This window comes from Gorilla gorilla, chromosome 12, assembly GCF_029281585.2.
Source record: "Gorilla gorilla gorilla isolate KB3781 chromosome 12, NHGRI_mGorGor1-v2.1_pri, whole genome shotgun sequence".
NCBI classification, from domain to species: Eukaryota; Metazoa; Chordata; class Mammalia; order Primates; family Hominidae; genus Gorilla; species Gorilla gorilla.
Window position 1 is genome coordinate 94346387 of NC_073236.2, and position 17333 is coordinate 94363719.

Here is a 17333-nt window from a genome sequence, read left to right on the forward strand (position 1 = left end):
ACAAGACAAACAAAAAAGGCTCAGTAATGAATAGTTAATGGCATGAATCTCTTTCCGTTAACTTAGGCTAGAACTGACAGAATCTTTCATTTAAAAAAGTCTTTTGAGTGATTGCCATATTCCAAGTACTGTTATGCAATCTTGGAATACATTCAAAGATCCCTGCTCTCAAAGAGACACAGTATACAACCAGCATAATAAATAAATTATACAGTGTGATAAAATGTTGTGGGAAACAGGGAAAGAGCAGAGTAATGGAATAGGGATTGCCAGGATTGTGGGTAAGGGTTTGAAAATTTAAGTAGGGTAGTCATCGCAGGCCTCATTGACTTGGTGACATTTAAGAAAAGTCTTGATGGAGGAAAGAGTTAGCTGTGCAGATATCTAGAGAAAGAGTTCCAGGAAGAGGAGCCAGACAGTGTGAAGGTTCGAATGTGGGAGCAGGCATGACATGTTCAAGGAATAACAAGGCAGCCAATGTGGCCAGAGCAGAGTGAGCAAGGGAGAGAAAAATAGGAGATTGAGTCAAAAGGGCGTTGGGAGGCTACTATAGGGGTTTGACTGTAGTTCTGAAAGAGTGGTATGATCTGATTTACATGTTAAAAGGATCCCCTTGTCTGCTGTTTTAAGTCCACTGTAAGGGGCAGTGGTAGAAGCAGGGAGACCAATTAAACTAATTGCTGTAATCCAAGAGAAAGATGATGACTGAGATCCAGATGATACAGCAGAAGATATGGTGAGAAGTGTTCAGATTCTGGATATACTTTAAAAGTAGAGTCAATAGGATTTACTGAAAGATTGGATGAAGGATATGAAAATTAGTAACTGGTTACAAATGGCAAAAATAATATGAATACTAGAGACACTGTGGAGGATGAAGTGGAAACTCACTGTATTGGAGGGGAGTGGAAGAGGGAAAAGTTAAAGAACTAAACAGTGATTACTCCCATAGTGATCTCATCTGGTCCCGTGGCTCTAAGGACTGTCATAAGCACATTATTCCCAAATTTATATTCTTAGCCCAAACCACTCTTCCAAACTGTATCTGCCTACTTAAGATCTCAAACCTAACATGCCTAAATCTGAACCCGTCTCTCCCCAAAATCTTCAACTATAATCTTTTTCATCTCAGATTATTTCAGTTCATCCTTTCAGCTTCTCAGTTCAGAGCCTTGAAATCATCTTTGATCTGACGAGATATCCTTAGCTGGAAATGAGATCTTTCTCCTTGAACAACCTTTATGCTTCACTAAGGGCATTTACTAATTTCTTACTTCTGTTATGGTATCTGTGAGTATAAGTTATATCCTTCCTACTTTGGGAGGCTCCTGGAGGGCATAAATCACCTCTATTCATTTTTATATTCTTCAGCCCCTGCCACAGTGCTCTGCACGTTCTAAATGATGCATAAAATCATCAACAAAATTCAGAGTAAATATTAAAATAAGAATACAAAGAATATGGGGAACACTGAACTGATCCTAGAGATCAGGAATCTTAAGACACATCTGGCATAAAAGCAAGAAAAATAATGTTAATTTTTTTCATTAAAAAGCTGCTTTTGATGTACCCCTTGGTTACTCCACCATACCCCACTTACTCATAATAGGCTCAGATGGTCAAAAAGGAGTATAACATAGTAGAATATCATAGTAAAGCCATGAGCTCCTTTAATTGTCCTTGTCTCTGCAAAATAAATAATGCATCTGAAAATTTGGCACCAGATTTACTAAGCTAGTGACAATTAAATTTCAGGTTAGTTTATAATTATTGGCTGTAAGCTAAAATTGAAACTTTTTTGATGAAAAAATAAATGATAGAAATTAATAATGAAAGATAACTACATAAAAGAACACTGAGGAAGGGAACTACTCAGGAACTGATAACTTCAGTAGAACAAAATGAAATGTTTAGCTTTACTTTAATTCATGTATTTTTTTTTTTGTATAATCTAAACTGGCTGTGGTCAATGCAGTTGTATAAACAAAATTGTTGGTAGAACACATAGATCATCCTTTCCTAACGTTGCCTTTCCTAAATATTGTGTAAGTACTTCTTCCAGAATCTCTTGTGGATTGAAAAAATTTCAAGACCTCCCCAAACTGAATCCCATTTGCCTTCACAGAGCATTGTATCCAGGGCCAAGGCCCTCCTAGATTTTGCAGACTAAAAGTCTGGAGACCATGAAAGAGGATTTCTTACCATTTTCTGTCGTCATCCAGAAACTGTCATGTCTGTGTGTGTGAGTGAGTTTGTTGTGTTGTGTACCATAAACCATAAGTAAAATTGCTGCTATATTAGTAGAATGAGACCCAGAAGCAGCCTATTTAGGGGTTATTCTCCCCACTACTACCCCCTCTGTTTTTGTCCTACCATTTGGGTTGATCCAGAGAGCTAAGGCAGGTATCCATTTCCTCTTTTTCTTGAATAAGGTGCCAGGAGTAGTGCTTGGTGCTGCAGATGATGCTGATTTGTATGTGCCACAGTGAGACCTGGCACTCTTCCAGAGAATCTGCTGCATTAAGAATTTGATTCACTCCAGATAGTTAAGCTTGAAAGTGGTTGTGCTCTTGATTTAACTTGAAAAATATCAGGAAATTTAATGTCAAGACTGTCACTTGGCACTCATTTTGATAAAGCATTAGCTAGTATTTGTTATTTCAATTTTTCCCATTAGGGAGGAATTCTAATACTAGTTTCTATAAGTGGTTAACAGCCTGTGTAGCAGGAATATCACATGCAGTAGCATTGGAATGGACCAGGCAAATGTATGTCAAGGAATGATTTGTATCAATACCTGTTTGTGATATTTGTACTATAGGATTTCCTTTGTTTCTGCTGATGTGCTTATTTGTGACCCTTACAATCAATGTTGAAAAGTATCAGAGAGTAGACAGCCGTGAATGTAAAATTCACGTCTGGGACAGGAATAATCACATAGCAAAATATTTATATGGGGAGGGAAGAAACTTCTGTACAAAAGCCAAACAGTGTTTTTCTTTAATTTACTAAAAACTTGTGTCAGGTTTTTAGAACCAAAAGTAGATTAACCCAACAGATACACAAGGATTCCATCATGAGATAAATGAATATAAAGGTTCCTAACTGGTGCCCTGAGCTAAAAAGTAGTTGAGATTGGGGGAGGGCCTTAAAAGGTTCTGCCTAGCTCCCTGCCGTGGAGCTAAAATAAGTCAAGCCAGATAGTGAAGAATGGCCTCCACTGAAGACCCTTAATGAGTGGGCATATCTCAGTCTCTGTCTCTTTCCCATTCCTGTTCAAGGATTTAGCATCTCTGAACTGCTCCTTGAGAATTGCCTTCAGAGTCTTCATTGCCTTCCCTCCAACCGGAGCTTACTGCCGAGCAAAGAAGTCTTCTAACTAATAAATGACTGTAATGCAAAGACTTTACATTGGTTTTATTTAAAAAACAAACAGCAACCGTTGACTCTTCACAGATTTGATATTCAGAGTTTTCACTATGAGCAACCAGAAGGCCCATGAGTTGTAATTTGCAATTTTTCTGACAGGTGAGTCATTAGCCTACTGAATATGTCTAACACACCTCCCTACATCTAAAATTCACTACAGCTTCGTTCTGCATTGGCATGCCAGCTAACTCCTGCAATGATAAAAACACGTTCCTTTGTGGGAAACTTGCCTGAAAAGAAATCCAACTGCAAATGCTGTACAATAAACGATGATTAGGTAAACAGACCTAAGAGATTATTTGCAAATTTGAAAAAGCCCAAATTTTTCTGAACTTGGACTTGCTTTATAAGAATTGGCAGCAGGGCAGAAAGACTCGTTCCTGGCTTTTGATAAATGATAATGTAAGATGTGTATCAATTAGTTATCCTACGTTAATTTCTAATAGAGCTATGGCTAGACAATATTAGATTGCCTTATAAAAAGACATAGCATCATAAAAGAGAGGCCAAACCTAAAATATAAAAATGTTAAGTGGACAGATTGCTAAAAGTGAATTTTGTTTTTAAAGATACAGCGGTCTGTCTATGTTGCCCAGGCTGTACTCAAACTCCTGAGCTTAATGACCCTACTCCTCACCCTCCCTAGTGGCTGGGACTACATGTGTGTGCCACTGGACCCAGTTTTGTGTGTTGTTGTTGTTGTTGTTAGTAGTTAAAACCTAAACATCTTACTCTAGTTCCCAAGAAGTAACATTCATATTTTCAAAAGTGCCCTTACAAATGAGAAAAATGAAAAAAATTCACCCACTTGAGAATTAGATGATCAGGCTATGGATTGATTGTCATATCCAATGTCTTACACACTGTTCCAAAACACAGCCCACATGAGGTTTCTGGCAAAGCTGGTAGAGGAAACTAGGAAGATCAAGAACCTGAGACTTGATATAACTTTCCCCTAACTCAGTCTGGAGGCAGTGAAATGTCAGACTGCCTGGATTCAAATCATGGCTGTTTGAACTGGGAATGTTATTTAACCTCTCTATACCTCAGTTTTCTTGTCTGTTAAATGTGCGTAATAATAGTACCATATCTCATGGGGTTATATTAATTAATATATGTAGAATACTTAGCACCTGGACAGAGTAAGCAAGTGTTAATATGATTATTATTGCTGTTATTTTTGTTGTGATTGAGGAGGGGCTAAGCTAAGCCATAAAAGAAATGGGGGTAGTTGGAGGGAGTGGGGGAGAGTTACAATGGTTGGTCCCCAAGAAAAAAAGTTGTTTTTTCATGTGATCTGGATGTAATTTGAGACATTTAACATTGTTAATGAATATTAATATTGGGTTTTGAGACTGGAGAAAATGCTGGTTTCTCTCCTGTGTTTCTGGAGCAACCTATTAGTACCCAATGAAGGAGGAGTGTGAGGGAGTTGCTGGCCAATCATAAAGTTGTGCTTGCTTCAGCCTCTTCCATCTTCAAAATATTTGCCTGTCCTTCTCCTTTTTTTCTTTTCATCAAGTTTAGACCACTCAGTCTGGAGCCTGAAACTCAGTAGGTTATTGATTTAGTTTCCCATTATCTCCCTCCTGCCCTTCCTGCCCCCAGCCTAGCTATGGATTTTAATCTTAGCTTGTCTTCTGATTCTCAGTGTCACCATAAGCGAGTTACTTTGACCTCAGTTGCATACTCTTTAAATGGAATAACGTTTTTGCCCATTCAGAGGACAACTAGGGATTTATTGAAATGGCAGATGTTAAGCATTTTCAAATTTTTTGATATGAGGATTCCTTGACAGGATGGCATTTATAGTAAAAAGGCTGTTTCCCAGGGAAGAGTCCTCTACCTCTGATACATAGGTTTTATTCCCTAGTGGTACAAGGTCTGTTTAATTTCAGCTTTTCCACCATGAGCCTGTATGTTTTTAAATACTACTTTTTTAATTTGCCCTCTTCTTTCAAACATTCACAGGCACTAATCCACATTATGGCTTTACAGGCAGTAAATTAAATTATATTAATTCTAAACAGTGTTTTTGAGCTGTAGAGAGTCTGTAGCCTTTGAAACCACTAACTTAATTTTGTCCAACTCTTATTCAGAAATTCAAAAAGAGCCAAAGCTTTTTCCTTTTGAATTTGGTTTAACAAATAGTAAGAAATTGCTCCCAGGCAGTGGTCCTGGGTGCCAAGGTTTATCAGAGATCTAAATCTTCTGTCTGCATGAAAATCTCCCAAAGTAAAAGGGTAGGCCTGCTAATGAAGATGTAATCTGTTATAACTTTTACCTTCACTACTACTACCTTGTGATGTCAGGTGTGGGCAAGTCTCTTAATCTCTCTGAGATTTTGTTTTCTTATCAGCAAATCTACATTCACAATAAATATTTGAGATAATTAAATGAAATAATCTGTACTGCGCACTTTCAAAACTATCTGTTTATCTGCACATAAAGTCCTGCCTCTAAAAGAGCAGATATAAGTGGAAGACTATTTTATACTGTCATTACTTAAAATTAGATTGTAAGCTCATTCAAGGCAAAGGCTCTATTATCTTCCTCAATAAATGTTTATTGAATAAAGCTGAGTATGCTTTTCTAAATTATTTTTTGTTGGTTTCAGCATTTTGTCACATTCCTTTGAAGAGCCTTGATTTTAGCAAATCTTTATCATTTGGGCAGGGGAATGGCAGGGTGTGTGAAACAACCAGACTCACAGGAAAAGGGTGATCAGGCTGCATAATACTGGGTTGTTGATTTTTTTTTTTCTGGTTCTCTTTTGGGAGGGTAATGGTTTGTTATTTTTCAAAATGTGAGAAGACTGATATTTTAATGTCACTTGTAAATTTATTTCTAAGACAGTTCCTACAACAGTTTAGATGTCTTTGGAGCAATAATAGCAACATTTCAGTACACAATACCTTTCCTATTTTTATATACTCATGCTCATTTAGAGGTATACGTACAGTTGTTTAAATTATATGATAATTACACAGTATAAAGCGAGTGGTTCTGAAATAGGGAAAGCTGCATAATCACTGTGGTTGTGTATGGCATTGGTTATTATTTCACTGATCTTAGATACTTTGAGGTAACTATATGAGCACTGTTCAACTATTTCTGAAAAGATGATCATCCTAAATCTTTTAGAAGATTTCTATCTCAGGACTTTTTAAATGGCACTTTAAAAAATTTTTACTCTTATTCAGTAATGCTAAATTGCTAAGTAATAGAAATTTTAAAATAAAACAGCTTTCTAAGGATATATTCTCCTACATACAATGAATGCAACATGCAATGAGTATCCAGTTTCTGTACATGTATAACAGATCTTTGAAAAAGCAGGAAACATTTAGTAAGTTCTTCAGAAGTCAGAAGCAGGTAACAGTCTGATGCTTATAATACCGAGTCCTTTGGAAGACAAACTGCATTCCTTCATCTATGACAGGAAATCTTTCTCTTTTCATTTCTTTTTTTTTTCTTCTACTCATATATGCAGGAGGTGCTCCAAATGGTACCAAGAAATAACATTTAAAATGCCCCCACCCATGCCCAGATAGCTGCATGCATTTTAAAACTATATTCTCTCATCAGAATCTGGAAGAGCTTTCAGAACAACTTCATGACTTTCTAAAGGGGTTACATTTTTAAAATGTTTATCTTAGTATGTTAATTTACTGTAAAAAAACGGTCTCAGCTGTAAGTTCTACTGGATAATTCTTTGCCCTTTCTGTGGTTGATTATTATGCTAAGAAATGCCATTTAAATATTATTTTCACTAGATATCTGTTAGCTTCTGTAGTACAACAGGTAGTTCTGTGGGCCTCTCTATAAATGAATGATACTTGAATTTATAATTACTTGTATATTTTGCACCAGCATAGATTGTTAAGGATTCTGGCCTATTTCAGTATCTTGGTTTAACAAGGAGGTAAGACATTTGAAAATACCAGGTGCAGTGGCTCACACCTGTTATCCCAGCACTTTGGGAGGCCAAGGTGGGTGGATCTCTTGAGCCCAGAAGTTTGAAACCAGCCTGGGCAACATATTGAGACCTCACCTCTACAAAACATTTTTAAAACATAAAAATTAGCTGGGCTTGTGGTTCCAGCTACTTGGGAGGCCAAGGGAGGAGGATCACTTCAGCCTGGAAGGCCAAGGCTACAGTGAGCTGTGATTGCACCACTGCTACAGCCCCTGGGTGAAACAGCAAGACCCTGTCTTAAAAAAAGTTTGAAAAGATTCCTCAGTGATGATTAAAATGCAGTTCACATTGCTGTCCCTTTGATTTGACTGCTAGAACAGCCCCTATGGTGAAGCCAGCACTTCTTCTGTAAGCTAAGCTAAATAGGTACTGTGATATTCTCAGCTGTGTAAATTCAGCTCCTCTGTAGATAGCATAAAGGAGCAGCAGGTTTTCCTCGTTTGCCACAGTTGAATTTATATTCAATTTTTAATATTAAGAGCAGTAAATTTGAAAATAGGGAGTAATAAATTTTAAAGAAATGTATACATAGAGTAACATATATATGTTATATAGAGAGAAAATATAGAAATAGTAACAGATTTTTAGAGTAACAAATTACTACTGAACTTGCATTTATGTCCCACAGTTTACATAGTTTTTTAGAAGGCCAGATTTTCTTAGAGTATAAGCTTTCTTTTTAAATTATTGAATATTTAACCTGTATTACAAATTAAGACCTGCTCTGTCTACCTGTACCTATTCATTTCTAAAATGATGTGTTCTTGCATTTAATTTTGTGCTTGTTGCGTTACTCCATTAAAACTGAGTAAAGCTAATGGGTAAAAATAGACAAGTAGGAAAGTCTCTTGAAAGTGTTGAGAGTGGGTAGACTACTAGATGTACTTTGCCCTTATAGCATGGTTCTTGGTGGAGTTGTAAATCATACATGTTTTGCCCACAAAGCACATACTAATACTAAGTTGTTTTTAAAGTGATTGTGTTGCATCACCATGGTTCCTCTATGCTCTGTGGGGTATCATGTTGCTTTAATATAATGAACCAAGTCCTCAGCTCCTAAATCTCCATGCTGGAAACGATGACATAAAACTGAATGGCCGTGTCTGAAGTCATGAATCTTGAGAATTTCTTATTCTTTGGGAAAAGCCTTACAAGACTTTTCTTATTCTTTGAGGGGAAAAGCCCTGCACTTATAACAAGTTTCCGTTGAAAATATTAGCCATTTTAGGTTATATAGCATTCTGTTTGAAAAATAAGCATTAACTCTGCTGCAAGGTCTGTATTTTAACTTTGTGCAGATGTGTGCTTAAAGAACATGATGTGCTTATTTGTTGCATTTATGGTACTTTCTTACTTTAAGTAAGATGGATGAAATTACACATTAAATAAAAACAGCAGTCCTTACCAACCTGAAAAAGCCTTCCAAAAACAGTGGAGAAAATGAGAATATGACTTTAATATTTCATTGACTTTTGAAAGAATTGTCTGTTTAAAAGCATGTATATAATTTCTTTGCAGGTTTCCTCAGTGTTTTTAATGTTAAAAGTAATCTGCCAGTAAATTATTTGTAAAATATTACTAAAAGTATTATTTTCTATCCTAACCAAATATAGCACTTTAAATTTTACATATCTTGTTATACACAGACATATATATTGTGTGTGGCATAAAACTCCAGTTAGAATAACTTCATGGCCTTGGACAAGTTATTTAAACTCCCTGAACCTCATTTTTTTTTTCTGTATGATATGATACCTACCTTTTAGGATCATTGTCATGATTAAATGAGAAAAATCTATTTAGAACAATGTCTGACAGATATTTATCACTACCTGTTCACTTCTGTATGCCAAGCTTCATAAAGCAGTGTGTTTTTATTTGGTACTTTTGAGCCAGAAAGTACTTTGTATTGCGTATTACTTACCACACTCAATTCTAAAGTGAAACTTTGTATTGGATATTACTTATCACACTTAATTCTGAAGTGAAATTTAGAATATGTAGAATAAATTTTTCTTAGGATATTTAAGGAACATACGTTTATTGAATGGCTACTAAGCATAAAACATTGTTTCCTATCATGTACAGTTGACTATATTTAAAATTCATTAAGGTAGAGGTCAGTCTAAATGCTATTCCCAGTTCGTTTTACAGTTCCTCTCTCTGTTGTTGGCTCTTTGTGTGTGTGTGCGTGACCTTGTTAACTTTAAGAAAGTTTTCAAAATAAAAAAGCACTTGACTTTGTAGTAATTTAAAAATAGGTTGATCAATATGAAGCATTAGCTAGGAGCACAAGTTGGTGCTTTTTTATTGATTTCAGTTACTAATGCCCTCAGGCTTATATGTGTGAGAATGAAAATGATATATGAAATATGCACCCAGGTTAAACAGACAAATGTTCTTGTTACATCTGCAACTACTATAGGCAGAATTCTTTATCTGGAAGTGACTTTGGTAGTAGTTAGTTCCTCTCTCCTCTCTCTCCGTCTCACACACACTCATACACATGTGCAAGCAACCTTAAGATAGACTCATACAGTGCTTTGGGAAGTTTCTGCCATTTAGTTACTTTTATTAATTATAAAATGCTATTCAAGATTCTAGACTTACAGCGCATTAGTATACATTTTGTCATTTTTAACAGATGGTTAGAAGCCAGAATCTTGAGGATTTGAAAGATACTCTGCTAAGTAGCCAGTTGCAGACCAATAAAACCAAGAAGGTGAATGCCAGGGAAGCCTGCTCAGCAGGGCACGCATTATTTAGAAAGTTGTATAAGGAAGTTGGATTTGGGCAGAGGTTGTCATGTGTCATCTGCCCCATCAGTCAGAGCTCCAGCAGCTGTTCCTTGTCACCGGGACCCTTGTATGCTACTGTTCGTCCATCAGCACTAAGAGATACCGGCTGCCTTTCCACCATGCTGTGGAAGCCACGGACACACAGACTTACAGTGTTATCTCACTGGCCACCAGTTTGGATGAAAGCTCATTTTCAAAGAGGGAGACCAAACACCAACGTTTTGGTATTTTATTAGACCATTAACCAAAATACATTCTCAAGAGAATTAGTCGGATGCCATAAAGTGTGTCTATTTTTGGCCATATATATGGCTGTAATAATGTAGGAGTGTTGCACATTTGAATCCAAAGAGATGCCCTACTTAAGTGAGAGATGGGAGAACTTTCTCCACTAGATGCCAGATTATTATTATCAGAGTATCACTGTGAAGAGACCTTTCTGGTTGAACACAACAATGCAAAAAAGACTTAAAATCACAAGCATTCTTTTTCTGATAGTGCAGCAACCTGCCAAATGGGATATATCCCCATTCTGATTATAGACAAACCTCCAACAATTCCCTTTTTCTCTTTTTGTATTCCAGAGGTATCCCTAGAGGAAAGGATTTGAGGGCATTAGTATCACTATCTGCCTGACTACTGTGTTGACATTTTTAAAGTGCCATTAATCATAGGAAATGGAACTTAATGGTGTAGAAAAATACCCAGCCAAGGAATGTCAAGAAAGTAAGCTACAGCCCAGTATTCACATGAAATTAAAGGGAAATGCATCTTAACCCTTTAATTCTTTTTTTCTTCTTACTGAATTATAAAGGAAAGTAATTGAGAGGTAGCTTTGCAATCAAAGGTAATGGTAAACATAGTAAAAGAAAATTATAAAAGGCAGATGTTTTTATTTTACAAATATTACAGCTACATAATGTATAAAGAATATAAAGATAATATTCATCTTTAGATAGTATAATGGAAGTTTTACCTGCTTCCATTTTGGAAGAAAGTTACTTTTTCTTTTTGATATCCCCTCCTATATTTTTTCTGTTGACTCTGAATACTGAATAGACTTGATATAATTTAGTTTATATGAGGCTCAACTGTTAAACGGAATTTGAGAGTTATTAAGCTGATGGTATGCTGCACAGGTAATACTGCCATCAAGGGTATACAGAAGTAAAAAGCGGTGATAGGACACATGAATAGAGTAATTCATTTTTCAAAAGCTGGCAATATGTAATGCACATTTTGTTAGAGTTTGGTATCATTTCATCGTTTGCCTATTAGCTAATTTAAATAAAATGTTTTCCTAATTGAAATTGTAGGGAACAGATAGCCTCATTTTTAAAATATATGTGACACTAAACTTATAATGAACATTACAGTGTAAAATATTTTTGGCTGGACACGGTGGCTTACGCCTGTAATCCCAGCACTTTGGGAGGCCAAGGCAGGCAGATCACAAGGTCAGGAGATCGAGACCATCCTGGCTAACACAGTGAAACCCCGTCTCTACTAAAAATACAAAAAATTAGCTGGGCGTGGTGGCGGGTGCCTGTAGTCCCAGCTACTTGGGAGGCTGAGGCAGGAGAATGGCGTGAACCCAGGAGGCAGAGCTTGCGGTGAGCTGAGATCTTGTCACTGCACTCCAGCCTAGGTGACAGTGCAAGACTGTCTCAACAACAACAAAAAAATGTTTTTGGTGCTGACTCTGGGCAGGTGCTTTGTTTGATAAATAGCACAAAAGTCTTTAATCCACTTTCTCCCTCTCCCTCGGCCTTTTCTTTTTCAAGACAGTTTACAGCACAGGACACATAATAGATTCTCAATAAAGACTGATTGATTGACCTGTGGGTCTAAGATGAATGAATTTTAGGGTGATCTGTATAAGGAGATTGCAAAAGAAGTAATATTGTTAAGTGTTGGGCTTTTTATTTTTTCCACTGCAGGTTTTTGTCATCCATTGGAGGGACACTGTATGAGATTGGAAAGCCTGAAATGCAACAAAAAATAAATTCATTCCTTGAAAAGGAAGGAATGGAGAAAATTGCAGAAAGATTGCAAACAACAGTACACACCTTACAGGTCATCATAGATGGTCTCAGCCAGCCTGAAAGCTTTGACTTTCGAACAGGTAAACAATTGAACTTGAATTATAGCACCTTGCATTTGCATAGCTCCCGTTATCTCCTTTGATCCTCACAGCAATCCTATGCCATAAGCAGAATGGATATTATTCTCCCATTTTATACATGAGAAAAATAAAGCATGGTGATCTTCCTTCAAAGTCATTATAATTAATATCCAGAGCCAAAGCTAGAAGCCAGGTGGTCTCCCTGGACCCCTTGTTCACTGTGTATTTCCCATTTACTAAACGAAATGCATCATGCGTGTACCGCTGTATGCATGGAGGCACACATTTTTTTATGGTCCTTTTGTAAGTTGTCTTTATCTCCTGGGAGCCAGAGGTGCAAGGTAAAGCAGTCCCTTCACAAGCTAAAAGGTGAATCTTCTTCCTAAATTACAGCTTTCCAAGTTCTTGGATTCTGTGTCAATGAACACATTGAACAAATAAGATAGTATCTCTGTTGATTTTCCTTCTAATTAAAAGTGCTCTCAGCTTTCAGCACAGGTAGATGGTGAGGGAATTATACTTCCATATAACAACCATAGTTGTTGAGAGCAGTGACCCAGTGAAAAAGAATTACAGTATCAAATGACCTACTTCCCAAGGAAGTTTGAATAGGAACCCCTGAGATTTAAATGAATCCGCTCACTGGTCTTATAACCAGTTTTGATGATACCATGTTTAGGGCTTGGCTCTTTTTATTCTGGTTTAGGCTGCATTGAGATGGTTAGACATACTTCTTTGAAAAGGTTTAAAGGAAATTTGAAATACATCCAGCAAGTTCATTGTACTATTCCTTCTTCTGTAGGGTTGTTTTGTTTTTTTTTTTTAAGTTAAAGAAAAATAAAATGACACCCAGTAAGAACTATGCCAAAAATGTGGGAGTAGAAGCCTCCTAGTAGTCCTCCACACAATGTGGATGTTTCAGCAGACAAATCCATCTCCATTTGGAGGCCCGGTATCCTTTTATGGGAATTTCTTGGCTGGTTTTTAGCAGGAGTACTAGGTGGAGCAACGGTTCTCAAAAATACTGGATTTGGAGGTGGTATGGCTACATCCTTTGCATTAGAGGGTTGGCAAAAAATGCTGTAACTGCAGGTATCCTGTACTGGTTTTTTCACATCCGTCTTCATTTTTCTGTCATAGTGTCGATTGTTCCATTATCCCAGTTGCATTGTAGACTCAGAGCAAAGATCAACACTCAAATTATATGGTCCAATTAAACTACCAAGTTGTTGAGCAAAAAGACAGATGCATCGGGGCTCTGGAGTGAGCTTTCCAGTTACTGCAATGTTGTATCAGTGTGGCAAGCGAAGTTTTAAATAGGTCTCTTTAAGCAAACTTTGGAACTGACCTGTGCTGTAATGTAAGTCAAATTTTCAAAATGTCTGAGAACTTTCATCTTACTACTAAACACATACCCAAGGTGAGGAAGGCTTACAAACTATACTTTTGAGGGGGCAGATAGTATTTTGGGCATTTCCACGTGATGATATTTTATGTTACATCTCTTTTCTCCATTTTCTCAGAAGTATTTCCTTTCTTAATGCCTCATTCTTTACTCATAATAATTCTGTCTTTTGTTTTGTCAATGGTGTAATTAATTTCATGTGTATTAACACTATGGTGACTAGTTAATTTCCCTAACTGGGTTCATTAGAAGCAGTCCAGACACAGGGGCTGAAAATGCTTGGCTATGAAAGTGTTAAAGTTTGCATGGTACACAGGGGATTTTCTGATTTCTCAGTGTCCCCGACTGTCTTCAGGAATATGTTAAGTAGTTCCTGACTCTGATTTTCCTTGCAAGATTAAACTAAACAGCTGATCAGGAACCCTTAGGGAATCTGCAGCAGCTGGACCTCCACAAGAAAAGAGAGAGAAAGAATTTCCAAGCATAAAAACAATGCCTATGGGGTCTCGGAGACCGTCCTACCTCTGCCCCTGATCAGTGACTTAGTTCCACTTTGCTTTGACACAGCCTTAGCCTGGTGTAATATTACATTACAGTAGGTTTCTTGCTTTTGGAATTCACTGCTTTAGCATCAGGTAAAATTCCACAGAATCAATTCCAATGTTAGTGTACTCATTTTTATGGGTACAGTGAGATTTGGAGTTTAAAGAAGGTTTTTATTTTGTTTTATAAGAAAAAGCTTAATTTTTAAAACATCTTGATATCAGTATGGTTGGACTGGGGGAAGCGAAGAAAGGGGTGACCTGTTGTTAATACAAATGTAAAGGATAGCTTTAACAAGTCATCAGGATAAAGCCAACAGCTGTGGAGGAAAAGGAAATGGAATGGGTGGAGGGGAAAATGAGGCCTTAGTAAAAGGAGATCCAAGCATAGAATGTGTTCTTTGTTATTAGAGTCAACACTCAGTAATCCTAGGAAAGGGGGCCTTCAGGAGGAGCATGGATAAATGGAGTCCACAGATAATCCACAGCCCCATTTAAACTGTTAGTTCTAACTGTCTCCGTCATAAAAACCTTTGTTTTTAACTAGAACCATAATGATTCCTCGGCATGCTTTATGCCTACCTTTTGGACAATAATGAACAAAGAAATGTATGCCAGGGTGAGCAAGAAAAAAGGGCTATAAAGAACTTGGAAACAGAAATCTGTATCTTCATCATTGTTTCTCTAGCACCCAGCAGAGTGCCTGGCCAGGAGATAATAGAGTTAACAAATGTTTGATGAATTTAATTGAAAGAAGAGAAAGAATATTAGGTACTACCTGGTCTGGGATTCTGAGCCATAGATAATCAAGAATCCATAAATGTTGATTGGATAAATATATATGAAATAGGTGGGAATTGATTTTCTGAGTTCCAAATTTGTGGGAAGAAGTGAGGAAGAAAGAACATTTGAATTTCATCCACATTTGGCCAAAAGTTGATGTACTTTCTACCATCTTTAAACAATTTAATAATCCAGGCACTGGGGGAAAAACCAAAAAAAAAGCTTCCAGTCTCTTGTTTCCAAAGGTCTTATTTTCTCAGTGTTTGTGGTTTAACTTTGTATATTTGTTAAGCAAATATATATTCTCATCACCTCTTCACAAAGAGGAAAATAAGACTCTCTTCTCAATCTTTATGTATAATGCTAGTGTGTAGCATTGTAGAAAGAAGTAAATTTTCTTGAATTGTTTCTACTGCATGAATGCTGTCTCCAACTGATATGCATGTTCTCTGAAGGCAAGCGTTGGTCTTCAGCTCCTTTTATAATCCCCCCTTAATCTTTAATATTGGTCTGGGCACGTAGTCAGTATGTAGTAAGTGCTTATTCACAAAGTTATGTTGTATCTAGGAAGTACAATGCCTTATTTACACTTTTTTTCTCTTACAGATTTTGATAAACCTGATTTCAAGAGAAGCATAGTATGCCTGGAAGATCTGCAGGTTGGGACAGTTCTTACAGGCAAAGTTGAGAATGCCACTCTCTTTGGAATTTTTGTGGATATAGGAGTGGGGAAATCTGGGCTGATTCCCATACGAAATGTAACAGAAGCAAAACTTCCAAAAACAAAGAAGAGAAGGAGCCTTGGACTGGGCCCCGGAGAAAGAGTGGAAGTCCAAGTACTCAACATTGACATCCCCCGATCTAGGATTACTCTGGACCTCATTCGGGTGTTATGAGTATCCCACGAAGGCCAGACACTGATTTTATTTTCTCATTTCCACAGATTGACAAGGATAAGTCAGTTTGTAAACTCTAGGTAGCAGATGAGAAATAATTCACTTAATATCAGAAATATTTTCCAAACACTTTCCTTTATTTTTTCTTCTGAATAAATAGAAAACCAACAGTTTGATTTCCTTTTCCCTTAAAGGAAACAGCTAATACACATTCTTATATGGCTTTATGTAGTAATAGTTTTCTGACTAAAATTTTGTTTTTTATTTTTTGTAATTTGTCTTTAACTCCTTTTGCATTTTGTATAACAGATTGCTTAACTTCTACTTGCCAACATCTGCCTTGCTGGACTTGTGTGGGATAGTCTTCTTGATTCGAATTGTATAGTCTTTGTTGATACAGTAGGGCTGGGCAGTGTTTAATCCTTCCATTTTATAGATTTTTTTTAATCAGGCCTTTTGGACTTCATTCATAATTTTGCAATAATCTCTTTTCCCTTGTCATGCAAGCCAAAAATATACCAGTAAAACAGATTCTGACGTGTTTGTAGTTATCAAATGAATGGCTCGAAACATTTCTCAAAAGGATATACGTATTGACCCCAACAATAAATGTTTGTGGCTAGTGACTTGTTTTTTGCTATGTTGATTCAGTGAATGACCTAGAAGTCAGTCTTGATGAAAAAAGATATGGTTTATGCAACCTTTGGAGAAGAGGGAAGCCTTTGAAAATTTGAAGAATGGTTTGTTTGACTTAGCATAGAAGAGTGTGTCCTTTCTTAAATCAGAATTAAACTTCAAATGGGGATAGAAATGGCCGTTTTAAAGATCAAATATAGATCAGGTGTGAAGGGACAAGAAAAACAAGTATATAAAGGAAGTGACTCTTATTCCGTTTTTATTTAGTGGAGATGGTAAGGATTAACATGACCATTCAGGATCAAAATAAAGCCCACAGTGGACTGGTATCCTGTTCATTCTGACTACTGCTGCTGCTGTTGATTTGCCTGATGAAGATATTTGTATGACTGAATGAGTGTGTGGTTTTCTCCATGCATGATAAGTAGGGGATAGTTACTAAAGACGACCAGTCTTGTTCATTTGCCTAGGAAACACCCATTGTCCTGGCCTAATTTTTAATATTGCCTCTCTTTATTCTCAGAGTGCCCCATTTTGGATGATAAATCATATGGTCAACTAGTAGTAGTCACTAAGTAGTGACTGTGACTGTGTTTCGTGATAGTTCTACCTGGTGGTTTGCTGTTTTCAAAATACATATCCAACTGGTGTATGTAGATCTTTTTAATGCAGTAGGTTCCTTAAAAGTTGCATATATCAACTTTTTTGATATATACAACTATTTGCCTAGCAATTTCATT

At 36.8% G+C, this 17333-nt stretch overlaps 1 protein-coding gene across 1 annotated transcript in view; it reads left to right on the forward strand.

Annotated features, from left to right (window-relative positions):
* The window catches only part of SRBD1 (S1 RNA binding domain 1), a 222461-nt gene extending 205878 nt beyond the window's left edge, over window positions 1-16583 (forward strand). Inside the window, exons 20-21 of the mRNA XM_031008302.3 lie at window positions 12147-12331; window positions 15668-16583. Coding sequence (XP_030864162.3) covers window positions 12147-12331; window positions 15668-15957 — 475 coding nt within the window. The 3' untranslated portion in view covers window positions 15958-16583. The remainder of the gene's footprint in view (window positions 1-12146; window positions 12332-15667) is intronic.
* Window positions 16584-17333: the final 750 nt, after the last annotated feature.